This window comes from Cariama cristata, unplaced genomic scaffold, assembly GCF_000690535.1.
Source record: "Cariama cristata isolate BGI_N322 unplaced genomic scaffold, ASM69053v1 scaffold22466, whole genome shotgun sequence".
NCBI classification, from domain to species: Eukaryota; Metazoa; Chordata; class Aves; order Cariamiformes; family Cariamidae; genus Cariama; species Cariama cristata.
The window spans coordinates 12827-28007 of record NW_009621883.1 but is presented as its reverse complement, the minus strand read 5'-3'; the positions used below and the strand labels follow the sequence as shown (position 1 = coordinate 28007).

At 36.9% G+C, this 15181-nt stretch overlaps 1 protein-coding gene across 1 annotated transcript in view; it reads left to right on the top strand.

Annotated features, from left to right (window-relative positions):
• The first annotated feature begins 921 nt into the window (after window positions 1-921).
• The window catches only part of KPNA4 (karyopherin alpha 4 (importin alpha 3)), an 18282-nt gene continuing 4022 nt past the window's right edge, over window positions 922-15181 (top strand). Inside the window, exons 1-14 of the mRNA XM_009702151.1 lie at window positions 922-963; window positions 1830-1919; window positions 2011-2040; window positions 2123-2175; window positions 4224-4319; window positions 4448-4533; window positions 7565-7651; window positions 8752-8921; window positions 9017-9061; window positions 10184-10315; window positions 10538-10666; window positions 12336-12440; window positions 13896-13967; window positions 14680-14842. Of these exons, the coding sequence (XP_009700453.1) occupies window positions 922-963; window positions 1830-1919; window positions 2011-2040; window positions 2123-2175; window positions 4224-4319; window positions 4448-4533; window positions 7565-7651; window positions 8752-8921; window positions 9017-9061; window positions 10184-10315; window positions 10538-10666; window positions 12336-12440; window positions 13896-13967; window positions 14680-14842 (1300 nt within the window). The remainder of the gene's footprint in view (window positions 964-1829; window positions 1920-2010; window positions 2041-2122; window positions 2176-4223; window positions 4320-4447; window positions 4534-7564; window positions 7652-8751; window positions 8922-9016; window positions 9062-10183; window positions 10316-10537; window positions 10667-12335; window positions 12441-13895; window positions 13968-14679; window positions 14843-15181) is intronic.

Below are 15181 nucleotides of genomic sequence, written 5' to 3'. Positions count from 1 at the left end.
TCTCCCAGATACCTTTGTGGAGGTTTGGGTGAACGAGAGCTCTTGTAGAACTTTCTCCCCTTTTGTGTCTGGAAGGGGACAGTCAGAGTGCTATACTTCTATGAGGAGCATGGTGGGCATCACTGAAAAAAGGGCCTGCTGTTGTCTGGATCTAGTTATTCTGAAGAATTACAATACTGAAATTCTTTTTGCTTTAGCGATTGTACTTTGTTTAGATGAGGGATTACCTGCACAGTCTGAACTTCAGCCTCTGCTTTTCGGTATAGCTGTACAGTGACAGTCACCTGTTAGTGCAGGGTTGTGCTCCTTGCCAGTTTCTGGCTGATCAGCTGGTCTGGTAGTGCAGCCCAGGCAGCTTAATCACCCGATTCCCCTGCTGCTCTGAGCCAGTTCTTACTTAGATGTGTAGGCAGGCAGTTGTGCTTGACTTCCACTTTGCAGTTTTCAAGTTTACCAATATGCCTTTTTATAAAAAGTAGCAGTTTTGGCTCATACTCTATCTATCTGTGTATGTTAAAAACCCCTTGAATCGAGAAAAGGTTATAAATGTTAGGCAAACTTTGTATGCTTTCTGTTAGTTTGGCATGGTGTTTGTAATGCTTTTGGTGCTGTTTTATGCACAACTCCTTTCAACGTTGCCCTTTGTTAAAAGACACTTGTTTCTTCCCTGATCCCGTATACCCTTTTTTCTTCAACGTGAAGGCCTAGGAGACTCTGTTTTACTGTGAAATAATACAGGCAGAAATAATCCGGTTATCTCCATTCCCTGTCAGATCTCTACTTTTCTAATGAGAATGAAATCCTGTGTGTACACGTACTGTTTAAAGTGCATGAACTTAAAAATAGTTGTGCAAGAACTTTTTTAATTACTTTGTCTAGATTCAGAGCGTAATGTACTTTGATCTTGGTTCTTTTCAGACTATGAGAAGACAAAGAAATGAAGTGGTTGTGGAGTTGAGAAAGGTGAGATGGCCTAGCGTTGTTCTTACCAAATGGGATTTGACTGTGTTAGTAAAATGCAAGAGTTTTTGTTAAAGGATTTAAAAAAAAAAAAAAAACAACAAAAAATTGCTGTTTTGTGTTCTTCTGTAGTCTGCCAAGAACACCATTGTTAAACTATCTATTTGTCTTTACTAATTCTGTGAAGGTAATTTGGTTTAGAAGGAAGTTCTAAAGTTACCATACCTGGCACTAGAAGTTCCGTATTTTTTGTCCTGAAAAAACAGAATTTTATTTGTAATCTATTGAAGGGAATAATTCTTGCTTCTCCAGCTAAGTTTTAAAAACTTAGAAAAAGCTTATGTTTATTCCTTTGAAAATCAGATGTTCCTGCTAATCTGTAGACAGAAAGCTATTCTAAACAGTAATGCAACACACAAGTAAGAGTGGAAGAGTGTATGTGTGAAGATAACACTGTTTAGAATTGTTGGAGCACTAGCTCTTGAAAAAAAATAATCATAACTTGAATTATTTTCCCTCTGGGATGAACAGATAACTAGCCTCTGGGTGGGCATTGTCTTATCTTGTTACAAACAATGACAAATAGGTTGTAACGTCAGTGTTGATGGATGTGTGCACGTGAAACTTCCAGCAAAAGTAGTTACTGCTGTAGACAAAGTTGGATGGAAGATTTTTCTAGGAAGAAGTGGTTTCCAAAACTTGCTTCTCTGAAGCCCTTTCCAACTTTTTGAATGTTGGAAATTTGAACACTATGAATGAAAGCATGTTTATGATGCTTGTTTAAAACAGAAGCTTCTATTCCCTTCTTAACACCCCCCATACCCCCTAAATCAAAGTTTTAAAGGTATTAAATCATTTTTCCCTTTAAGAACAAAAGAGATGAGCATCTTCTAAAGAGGAGAAATGTTCCCCATGAAGATATCTGTGAAGATTCTGATATAGATGGTGACTTTAGAGTGGTAAGAATTAAATTAACTCTCAAGCATGTCTTCTTTTTATGTACTTAAAAGACATTTCTAATTTCTAACTGCATTTGTTTCTGTTTTCTAGCAAAACACTTCTTTGGAGGCAATAGTACAGGTAAAAAAAAAATTAATTGTTTGAACATGCTTCATGTCATGGTGACAAATGTGTGAAAAGTCTAAATTCTCTTTTATATTAGAATGCTTCAAGTGACAACCAGGGTATACAGTTAAGTGCTGTGCAGGCTGCAAGGTAAGAGCACACTTTTCTCAAATACACTATTTTTATTCTTACCATGCTCTTAAATTCAGAAAATGTATTCTAACTTAACTAGAAAAAGTATGTCACTTACTGATTTTAAAAAAGAATACTTGATAAGTAGAACTTTACCAAAAAAAATCGAAATACCTAGGTCCTTGAAGTAGTTGGGATTTTCGTTATGTATAAATAAATACTAGGATTTATCTTAGTGCAATACTTGATGCTTCTCACAAGTAGAGTACAATACATAAATAGCAGAACTGTGAACTCTTTGGCTTTAAATACAGAAAGAACTAGCACAGTCCTCCTAGTTTTCTCATGGATTAGGCCACGAAAACCACTTTTGCTTTAAGAGGAATTCTACATAGTTGTATGTATTCAAGAAGTGATCCTAAAATACTCTTGTGAATTTTACTTGCACAAATGTAGTATTTAACTGCTGTTCGTGAACTACTGGATGGGTTTTTTTGTTGTAGCAGAAAGCTACAACTTTGTATTTGTTTACCCTCTGTGGTCCAGGGAGTTGATTCAAGTGCAAGGGAAGGCTTCCAAATCAAAGAGAAGTTAGGTGAACTGGAAGTCACTTTGACTTTTGGGAGTTAATGTATTTGAAACTGATAGGGGAAAGAACAGTTTCTGTGCCCGTTTCCACTGGGCAACTTGTCTTCATTAAAAAGTTTCATCAACTCAGGGTAGCATCATGTAGATCACCCTATTTACTGTAGGTGATCTAAACCAAGTTAGGCTAAAGTACACTGAATTAAGCCTGACTTGAAATGGGAATGTCTCTGTGGATTTCTTACCATTGTAACTGTGTTTTTTTTAAATTGAAAACTAATTTAAAATTAAAGCAGTGCAGTTTACATTATTGGAAAGGCATTAAAGTATGTTTTAGAGGTGAAGACAAATGCTTTTCAGTCCTGATTGAATCTGTACCGTCCTTTGGTCTGAAGCTGGAAGAGGAAGGAAAAATCTTGCCCAAGTCTAAACCTCAAAACATACAACTGGAATATGAAGAACAGAAAAACTTGAATAGAAGTGCTTAAGAAAAAGCAAACCCAAACCAAACAAAAAAATCCCCCACCCCCAAACCTGAAGTTTTATTTGATTCTTGTAGTAGAGTTCTCTACTTACTTGAGCAGATGGGTTGTGAATAGATTGCACTATGATTGTTTTGTCAGTGAACAAAAATCAGTATTAAGATGCTGTAAGTGCACTTTTGTTCCTTGATTTTTATAAGCTTGTAGATATAAATTGTCTTCACTTCTAAAAGGAATCTCCTTTACTTAGTTGGAAGTTGAAAATGCACATCTGATTATTACAAGAGTCTTCACATAGTCTGTGTTCAGATCCTCCCTATTGTGATTGCTTGGTTTTCTGAGATACTTTGTTTTGCAACTGTGGCTTTTCTTCGTCTCGTTGTCTCTTTCCCCGTGTTGCCCCCTTTAACACACTAGTGATATCTTTCGGGATAAAGCAGCAGTGGAGAGTTGATTTCTAGTTACTGTGTTCTGTCAAGCCTTTCATGTGTTTGTGAATAGGCTGATACATGAAGAGATGACTATATATAATCTCACTTCCCACTACTAGTAAAAGTTTGGTGTGGCAGACCACGTTGTCCTCTCCAAGAAGCTTTTTTCATTCTCCTTAGTTCCTTCACTGCAGAAAGGTGAAACTAAAGGGGTTAAAAATTGAAACAAGTTTGTACACTTCTGTTGTTTGCGGTAGTACTTTGTGAATCCTTGCTCTCTGGCATTATATCCTTACTAAATGAGACACACATACTGGGGAAAAACTTTCCAGCCCAGAAGGTAGTGCAGCACTGCAACAGTTTGTCCAAGGAGGTTGTTGGATCTCCATGCTTGAAGGCTTCTGAAACTCAACTACGGGAAAGCATTACTGACCCGATCTAGTGTCAGCAATAATCCCGCTTTGAGCAGAAGTTTGGACTAAACAACCTCCAGAGATCCTTTCCAGTCATGACTTCTCATCCTGTGATTTGTCTGTTAAGTCTTCTGTTTTCTCCTTTTCCTAAACAGAAAGCTACTTTCCAGTGATCGCAATCCACCAATTGACGATCTAATAAAATCAGGAATATTACCAATTTTAGTGCACTGTCTTGAAAGAGATGACAAGTGAGTATTTCTAAAACTCAGAATATTTAATTGTTGCAAGAATTCTTGGTATGAGCTAATGTGCCTATGATGTCTGATTTGAAAACTCATGTTACAATAACTTTTAATTTTTTTTCCTTACTTTGCAGTCCTTCTTTACAGTTTGAAGCTGCATGGGCTTTGACAAACATTGCCTCTGGAACCTCTGAACAAACACAGGCCGTAGTTCAATCTAGTAAGTCCAACAGTGTTTGATCATTGATAAAGCATGCACTGTAGCTTCCACAAAAATAAGATCATCTGAATGATGCTATAAAAAGCATCCACACTCCTGTTCCTCTATCTCAAGCTTGTTCATCAATCCACCTGTTAAGATTGGCCCTTCATGCGATAGCCAGGATGGTTGAAATTGAGTTGTCAATCACAGGCACGTGTCTGAAGGACCTGCCCATGAAGTCACCTGCCAGATGTTCTACCTCTTCTCTGGCAAGCAGCATCAGTTGAAGCGCACACCTACTTTTGTTCTTCCTTTTCTCAGATTTTAAATTCAGTTGGGTTTCCTAATGGTGAGTAATCTCTTCTGGAAACTCATACTATTGTAGCAGAGTTGATATCTGCTGGTTTTCAGTTTTCAAACTTAAAAAAAAAAAAAAAGACAAACCAAAACCACCCAGAAAACAGAACGAAAAAAAACCGTGAAGCAAAACTAACCAAAAAAAAAACCCAAACCCGCAACACCTGAAAATACTCCCATGGAGGAATTTCCTATCTTATTGTGAAGAGGGAGGAATAGATGTGGACCAAGTCCAGAGGGTGCCTCACATTGAACGTCTTCCAAAATCCAGTTGAAGAAAAACGCTGTCCTTTGTATTTTGATGAATCTGAAGCACAGGAAGGAATTGCTGTTGGACTTGGAATCTGAGTTGCAAAGCAAACTTTCTTCTGTACTCTAAACATGTCCTAACTCAAAGTAGTACTTCTGTTGTAAAGCAGAACTAAGTAGAAGTGTCTGCAGGCTTTTTGAATTGAGTGAATAAAGCAGCAGAGCTTCTTGAGAACCAAGGAAGAATCAAACATACAGTAAACCAATTTTTTTTGCCTAAAATGTGAGGAAAAAGGTCCACAAAAATTACATTATGTGAGATACTAGTAGCCTTAATGGTTGGAATCAGTGTTGTATTGCAGTGCGTGCCGCTGGTACCATTAAACATGCCATGCTTCCAGCAATGAAAAGACACAAAATTATGCTTGATCTTTTTTGTTTGTTTGTTATCTCCCAACCATAATATGTTGACTTAAGCTACTTGGAACTTCTATTCAGTGTAGTAAGTACAGTTTCTAAGATGTGTGGTGGTGGTGAAGTGTTGAAATGTCAGTGTTTCTTACATATATTCCATGACTGACTCTGTCACTTCAGTGATCAAAGATTATTGGTTTTTTCCATTGTTAGTGCTAAGCAGTTACAGGCTTTTCACAAACTGTGTATTATAGGCTTTATATTTTGAAAAAAATACATATTCATAAGAAAGTTCTTAGCACCATCTTCTCTGTTAAATGACTGGATGTGTTTCAAAAATCTAACTGGAAAAATAGGTTAATTCTTCACAGCGGATGTGATGGAACTTAAGGCAGGTGACTTCAGCGTAAGGGATTTTTTTTTTTTTAATCGAATGTATGTTTTGAGTTTGCGTGGGTTAGAAGATCAGTTGCCCTTTGCTTCTACAAACGCTCACTGTTAAGAGCCTGTTAACTTTGATATAGCTTGGATTTGGCCATTATAGTGTGGATCTTTGCTAATGGTTTTAACTTTCCTTTTTCCCCATCTTCCTCCTCTTCCTTTCCCACTTGCATCCTGAGTTTTCTTTTGGAAATCTAATTAATATATAATCTGTCCCACACCTCTGATCTAGAACACTTCTTTTATTTAAACCTAGCTTATCAATGGATTGAAGAAGAGTGTCAAATATAGTAAATATTTCTTTCAGTGGTGATCTCTGATTTAGCTAGGCCTGTGTGTATGCACTATATTAGCCAATTTAATAGCTATAACATATGAAAGTATGGTTTATTTCTTGTAATGATTTATTTCAATGAAAAAGATGGTCTGTTGTAATCTTTCCAAAAGTACTTATTAGTATGCTTGCTGAGGATGTGTTTTCTCCTTGCATATAGGGATTGTAAAATACCTTTATTTAGCAGGAAATAAGAAATCTGTTGTGATTTGTTGTTTGTCTAGGAAAAAATGTTTTACATTGAGAAAGAGTCTAACTAAAAATACCAGCCTCTCTTGAAATACATAATCTAAGGTAAATTGAGTGTTTCTTGCAGACTAAACAGTCATTAGCAAATCCTGTAAACAAGCACCTTAGTGCTGGGGATAAAAAAATAAGGATCAGTTATCTAAATGTGGTGCATGTAGGATGTGTTTGAAACATTAGCTTAGCTTTAGTTCTAAATATTGGGAGCGTTCTCCTGTCTGACACGAACATAGGGTAGCAAAGTAGCTACCTTGATAACAGCTGTGGAGTTTTGTGTATTGCCTTTTGAATCGGTTTCTTAGTGCTCAGTCAGTTGGCTTTTTTATTTCTTTTGGGGTTTTTTTGAGTCACATAGCGGTATGTTAGATCACGGGTCTCAAATTGAGTAGAGTCAAAACTTTGTGGTATAAAAGGACACTTCACATTGAGGAATGCATCTGTATTAGCTTTCAGGAGACCAAAACAACTAGATTTGTAGAAACAGCTGCTGTTAAATCAGTAAGATTGAAACACACGAAACCCCTGTACTTCCCTTGTACTGCGTTACCAGTCAGTAATGTAGATGCATGCCTACTGACTCTTGAAGTTGACCAATTTTAATTCATGGGGTTCGTCTTAAACAGTTACTACTTTGCAGTTGGTTCTGATAGATAACTTGGCATGGAATTTCTAAATTCAGTAAGTATAACTAAATTTGGAGTCCTGACAAGCTTCAGTAAACTTGTGAGACTTAGAAATTAAATGTTGGGTTATTTTAAGAGTTGCTTTCAATAATATTCTGAAGTGTGGGCTCTGTAAGAAAGTGGAATGAAGGACGAATTGTTACAGTGTGGTTTATTTCAGTATCATCTGGGAAGTTAATTATTAAGTTTTGACCAGTACTTAACCAGGAGAAAAATTCTTCATGCAGTACTGAAATTTTATTTAAGAGCTAATTCTGTAAACTGTTTTATCCTTTGAGAAATGTATTTCTTAACAATTGCATGGGGTTTTGTTTGTTTCTTTCAGATGCTGTGCCACTTTTTCTGAGACTGCTGCATTCACCTCATCAAAATGTTTGTGAGCAAGCCGTGTGGGCTTTAGGAAATATCATAGGTTTGTGTTAACTCCTGCCACTAAAAATTTCTAAGTTCCTTTTGGTATTGAATGAATAAACTAGGTAGGATTTTGTGTGTTAAAACTTGAAGATAGTCAGCTATGAGACAAAAGGCAACTGTTAGACTGGCAGTTACCCTGTTCTTAACTTATTCCTGTTTTCTCTGTTGTGTATCAATGGCGTGCACCCAAAAACATATGCCTACACGCTTTCCTTCCAGGTACAAGAAAAGGAATTACTGGCAAACGGACATGCAGATTGTTGATATAAAAACTGTGGTTTGCATTGGGTCCTGAAATTTTATCTGAGCTTACATAAATTGTGTTGAATTCTAGATAAGTTGTGATCATTCAGTCTTGCGTTTGATTTTTCCTCTTCTTGTGCAAGCATTAGCTTTGTGGTTTATAGCCCTCACTATGTTTGTAGCGCTTGAGGACTCGTACCAGTTCTGAAATACTGAGATTGCTACAGTCTGATATTTTAGAAATGCCTAGTCCTTCTTAAGAAGCAAACCGACAAAATCCACAGTATTCTAACTGCCTGAAGCTGTTAGTGATACATGTGCAGTACAAGTCAGATGCTGCTTTCGAGGCAGCTGTAGTGATACCTGGGCAGTGACATGTTTATCTTTCAGATACGAGGTTGACGATACCTATTTTCAGCCAATTTTCAACTACTGGGATGTTTTAGTATTGATTATAAACTTGATATTCAGGAATACATTGGGCTATCAACTATTCTTGGTGGTTTGGCATTGTCTACCACTCCTTTTCCCTTGCCTACCACCACCCTAGCCTGTACATCGGCTATAAATTATGGAACACTTTTCTGTTAAGATTGTAGCTATTTGAATGTGTAGTTCAAAATGAAGCAATTGGGCAGGCAGCCACAGGTCTTACTAAAGCTCTATATAAGTGTCTTTATGATAGATGTATCTAGATATGTATCTATATATATTAATATGCATCTTTCCAAGGCCCGTATTCTTTAACTTTGTATGCATTTTAAATAACTGAAATTTTAAGTGTGCAGAAATCAGGCTTTTTGTGAACGACATGGGATGATCTTCGTCTTCTTAATAATTCTTTGTCTCAAACAGGTGATGGACCCCAGTGTAGAGATTACGTTATTAGTCTTGGAGTAGTGAAACCACTGCTGTCCTTCATCAGCCCATCTATTCCCATAACTTTCTTAAGAAATGTTACTTGGGTCATGGTCAACTTGTGCCGTCACAAAGATCCTCCTCCACCGATGGAAACCATTCAGGAGGTGACTGAATTTGCTCGCTGTTCGATGTAACTGAACTGAAGCTGAATATCTGCCTGCCTTAAAAATAACTGTCAGATACTTCTTTTCCTCCTTAGATCCTTCCAGCGCTCTGTGTTTTAATTCACCACACAGATGTAAATGTAAGTAACACCACTTAGAGACAGTTTTGTGTTACGATACAGCTTTTTTAGCTGAAGTGTAAAGCTTGTCATAATTTTTTCTTAAAAAAAAAAATCTGAGATGTTCTCTTTCATTATGGTAAACTTGAATATCTTTTAACTGCGTATTTTTAAGTATTGGGTATGATTTTTACTTGGTATTTCCCTGTATCTTTGCAAGTGTTTATTTGCACGTACTTTCCCTCCACTTAAAAATAAAATGCAGTTTCAGTTGTATATCTGTGAACATTCATTTACAGATAAATACAGGATTTTTTGATTAGAACTTAAGTTTTCCTAGTGAAGTTGTAGCTTCGTTGTCTAAGTTAATGGCAACAATGCTTTACTAAAATATGTTTAAATATATTAACTAAAGTTTGTGTAGTAATTATGCTGTTTAATTTCTCATATATAAGTAGATGAGATTAAGCTTATTTTAATTTCTTGAAATGGCTGTATTTGTGAATCAGTCAAGAGTTGTCAGCTGAAACAATACTCAGTTTTTTTGTAAACCATCACTTGAAATGTTTTGATTTACTGCTATTTAAATTGACTTTTCTGTGTGAATACACACATGTATGCACACACACACAGGAAATTCAGTCTAAGTGCTAGTGCACCAGATGTTAAAAAAAATTCCAAGCTTTTCTTAAATTTTGTGGTGGAATGCCAAGAAAGAAATAACTTGATGCCATATAATGCACAGCTCATTGGTTTGAGAGTGCCAAATGCCCGTAGTTTAATACTTGCTAGGGCTTTATCTTCCTTCCAGGGGCGAGTCTTTAATACCTCACATTGTCTTCCGGTACTTCATGAAAAGAACAGATTTTATTATATCCTTCAGAATTTAAGCTGTAGTTAGCAGTTTAGCTGCTGTTTAGCTGGTTTTTTAATCTTTGTATTCTTTGGAGCTAGAACAGGTTGAACAGCAGTGGTATTTCAGACTTTTGTAGAGTGGAATATATGAAGCTTGTAAAACAAAGTGGGGTTTTGCTGTATTGCATCAATTTTGGCTTCACAATGAGAATTGTTTTACATTTTAATTTTTTTTTTGTAAGATGTGATATTTCTGTACTACTTACAAATAAATGTTTTTACTGTTAGATATTGGTAGATACAGTCTGGGCACTCTCATATCTAACGGATGCTGGCAATGAACAGATCCAGATGGTGATAGACTCTGGAATAGTCCCTCATTTGGTTCCTCTCCTCAGTCATCAAGAAGTTAAAGTGCAAGTAAGTTCAGATAACTTTCAGGAAGTGTTGCTCAAAATGTTGTACTAGAGAAAGTAGCTGATTTATTTTTATAGTTTATGTTGAAGTTTAAAGAGTACTTTTTGCTGTGGGGTATAGCATTTGCGTAAAACCTTTTGCCTTTTTAACTGTTACTGTTTGAAAGTATGTGCTCAACTAGAATAATGTTTAAAAGAACTCTTTAAAGAAAACGCTTTGTTTCAGACTGCTGCACTGAGAGCTGTAGGAAACATTGTCACTGGTACCGATGAACAGACACAGGTAGTTCTGAATTGTGAAGCTCTTTCACATTTTCCAGCACTTCTGACACATCCCAAAGAAAAAATTAATAAGGTAAGTAACTGCAGAGATTGCATCAGGTTGATAAACTTTTTTATATTTGGCTTTGCTGTTTTGGATTCCGCATAATGTAGTGTGGTAGAGATTTGAGTAATTGAATACTTAGACTAGTTTATGGCAACAGCAGGCAGGGAGCTGAAATTTTTCTTGAAGTTAACATCCATAGAAAAATCTTGAAGGAGCTGCAAACTTGTACTTGACAAGAATGTTGTTTCCTAATTCTTCTAATTGAATTTGTATGAAATTAAAGTTTTGTCTTAATTCTGGCTGTTGACTTAAAGTTAGAGTTCTTGATACGTGAAATGTCACTTTAATTAAACTGACTCTCTTGGAAGTGATGAAATAGAGATAATTGGATGTCTCTCCGAATGGAGTGTGTGTGATAAGTGAATGTAAACCAAGTCAGATTGGGGGTGGGCTGTGGGGAATTGTGTGTGTGTGTGCGTGCATGCGCATGTATAGAAAAGGCTTTGAACGGGGGCACTGATAATGCAGTGCTGATTCCGGAGTGCATCTGAGGCATGTTGTTAAGTTCTGGGGTGTCACTTCACAACATTGCCAATGATTAAAGCCCAAAACAAGCCCACCAAGACAAGCCTAGGCATCCTAAATCTCTGACAGGTTCACTAATGAAAGTGATCCTGTGATCTGATCCATGAGACTCAGTTGAATGAAATGTGAGAATTTCTGAATCTCAAGTTGAGAGAAATACTTGTCTAAAAAGTTGTCATGGCAGATAAGTTGAGATGAGAAGGCAATTGAAGGAGCGATGGGGAGTTTTTAGGAAGGGAGAAATTTATCAACTATAGGTTTAAAAAAGTTGATGCTCTGAATAGACTTCATTTTTGTTATTTCCTGACTAAAGTATAGAATCCCACTTAAAAAGTGGAGGTGGAGGGCTCTCAATCCTTGTTTAACATAAGAATCCAGATAGAGTCTTTGGCTTAGTTCAAAATTTCAATTGTTCAGGACTGGGAGGGCCTACTGGGGAAAAGATCTCTTCTTACATACTTTCCTAGGGTCCTACTGTTGGTTATTGCTGGAAGGAGAGAGTCCTGGGCTTATAGACAGAATGATCGTAAACTAGACTAACTTTACAGTATTCTTGAAAAGCAAACATTTAAGTAATAGGTGTTGCATTTTCTTGATGATTAACGCTAAGAAGAGAAACATTACGAAGCAAGTAAAGAACATACTGTCTTCTATCGCTCTCATGTCTGGAAAACATGATGCTGTAATGCATTTTGGAGCTCATCTGACCATCAGCTGAAAACTGCTATAGCATTCATTCTCAGCAACATATTCAATTATGAGTGCTCACTTGTAGCCCTGTGACTTTTTTTTGTCTCCAAATAATTTTTCCTTTTAATCTGTGGATTTTGGAGTATTTGATTGTAATTTGGTAACAATGAAAGACTGAAGAGCCTTGTAGAGTCTCCTAAGGCGAGACTGTCATCTTTGTTGCCTGTACGTCTAGTCTACTTAGTAGGAATTCAGCTATGTACAGTCAGACTGATAAAATACTTGATTGTATTTAAGATTGGCTAGTGTATAAATTGCAGATCTAAAAATGTGCATGTATAAAATCTTGCTGGACTGGAAATAAAATATGATATGGAAGACTCTCTGAATTAATAATGTCTCACATGCTTTTATTTTGCAGGAAGCCGTGTGGTTCCTGTCTAACATCACTGCAGGAAATCAGCAGCAAGTTCAGGCAGTAATAGATGCAAACCTTGTTCCAATGATAATACATCTTCTAGATAAGGTTAGATAACAAGAAGGACTTAACAGTTTGTTTCCTTAATTGGGGAAAGTGACATTGAATTCCTTGCTTTGTGTTTTACATCATACTGTAAACGTGGGGGGCAGGGGTAAACTATACCCTTGAGCATTTTCCATATGTTGCAAGATAAAATACATTAGTGTTGATACTCTTTTGTGAAGTGCTGTGAGATGATGGATGCCAGATGTATTGGGGAAAGGAAGCAGATCAGGGGATCTCGGGTCCTTCTAAATCTCATTTAAATTGTGTTTCTCACTTTGTAAACAATGGGGATAGAATTTTTTACTGTCGTGTGGTGTGAAGAGGTCTGCATGGGAACAGCATTGAGTTAGGCTTGATGACTTCATCTCCCCCCCCCCATCTTGTCTGGAAACCTAAGGAAGTGCTCAATGTGGCGTTTATTAACCTGTTTGTGTTACTGCATTTAGAACAAGTAAAACTGCATCAACAAAAAAATAGGTGGCCATAGAAAATAATTGTAGCTTTTGTGTGTTCGGAGTTTTTGCCATAGAAAAGCAACACGCTGTGTGGATGTCTCCTTCTTTTCAGTAATAGGTGAAGCTTGTTGAGAGGAATGCTTTTATTACCTTTTTTATTAAATAGTAGAGTCAAGTAGTTGCCAGTGTGTCATCATTTAGGACTTCAAATACCTGTATTCCTTTTCAGTTGTTGGGCGTTAGTGTCTTGTTTTAAAACATCAGTTTCCAAACCACATTGTGCTCCCAAGGATCTGCCTTGTGAGAAGGAAGGGTGGCTAAAAGCGTGTTTTTAAATGGGAATGGCACATTTCTCTCTCTCAAACATTTCCTACTTTTTGCTTTATTCATTACTTGATTTTTCTTTCCTGAAGTGTGGAAGGAAGCCAGAAATACCAGCCTTATGATGTGTTCAGCCATGACAAAGATGCAGTATCTTGCTTCAGTGTAGAGGCTGGGGTTGAGACTGTAGAAATACTTGTCTTTTCCCCTAAGTAACACAGAGCTGTTCACAAATACTTCTGTTATTTATTGCCAATTTATTGATCCCTGAGAAGAGTTGGAGACCTTTCTCTTTAAATTTAGTGAGTGGACTTGAGTTGACTAACTTCAGAGGCAGACACAGTTATAGTATGTACAGTGGTTTATCAAAATTGACACTTGCTGCTTATCTATCACCGTAATACATGACAGCTGTTGATAAGGAAGGCAGGAGTGGACTACTACAGTTTTTATTTACTCTGCAAACAAATTTCTTTTCCTCTGGAAGATCAATTTAAAAACATGGTTGCAGGGAAGCAAACTCAAACATCTACAGGATTTGTTAGTTACTTTTCCTACTTACTGAAAACTGATACGGTGATGCCATGCAGAATGGACTGTAACAAATACAAGATTTTACTGGAATACTACATAACATAAAAACTGGAATGATTATTTCTGTTTGTGGTTGTATCTTTAGGGTGACTTTGGTACTCAGAAAGAAGCCGCTTGGGCAATAAGCAACTTAACGATCAGCGGAAGAAAAGACCAAGTGAGTGAAACCTTAAGAAAAGGTCCATTATCTTTCTGGGGTGCATTTGAGAGAGTACATCAGCTGATTGGTTTAGACTACTGTGCCAGGATTATGAATGTCTGTATTCCTCCGTTCAGTAACTCTCTTCACTTTTCCACAAGGGATTTAAGAGTGAACTTCAGTTGTTGTTTCTGGAATGACCTGAGATTAGGAGTATCAATGGGGATTTGGATTGAAGCTCTTCTGTTAGGATGGCCTAGCAGCTATGAAAAACTGCATTTAACCTCTGATGAGCTTCTTGGTCATTTGACATCTCTATCTTTTTACTTTTTCCCCCTCTATGGATAAGAGTGTGGTAATTATAAGGATGGTAGCTATTGAGTAGAAAAATGCTGGTTTCTTATGAGCCCAGAATATTAATTAGGTTTGTGGCAGGGTTGGGGTGGTGGTGTTGTTCTTCAAAGATGAGGTTGAAACTCCTTGTCTAATACTGAAAAATTCACCATATCTACTACTTGTGTATTGTAGACTTGAAATAAATTTGTAACAACACACAAACGTTACCTTTCAATGCTCTAAAACAAGAATTTCTGAAAGTGACTGCTAGAGAATGCTCTTACCTTGTTGGGTAACTTTGAGTAATTTGACTTCATTAAACTCGTTTGCTTGTGGTGCATTGTTTGCTTCTGTCATGTTCCTAATTTAACTATTTGCTTTTTTCCCCCCTTAGGTGGCATACTTAATTCAACAAAATGTAATTCCTCCCTTTTGCAATTTGCTGACAGTAAAAGATGCGCAAGTTGTGCAAGTGGTTCTGGATGGACTAAGTAATATATTAAAAATGGCTGAAGATGAAGCAGAAACCATAGCCAATCTTATAGAAGAGTGTGGAGGTACGATGCTTAATATTTTGATACCGTTCTTTCAGTAGTTGATGGTTTGGCTTCCTACCATGGGTATATGCTGTTGGCTTTCTTGTGTGTTGGCACAGATGGTTTAAGCAAGCCTCTTTTGAAAGTGACCTTTTTATGCCTCTCAGGTGATAAAGCTATACTTGGCTTTTCCTAACTGATTAAGTTCATGATCAAGTAAAATATGGAGGAGCTGGATAATAGCAATAAATTTTATCAGGTGCCAATTTTTTAAGTCAGGTGTACTTGTACTTGACAAAATAGTTTCTGTTAATGTAGGGATGATATGCTTACCTTAATTATGTGCAAATCTTGTCCAGG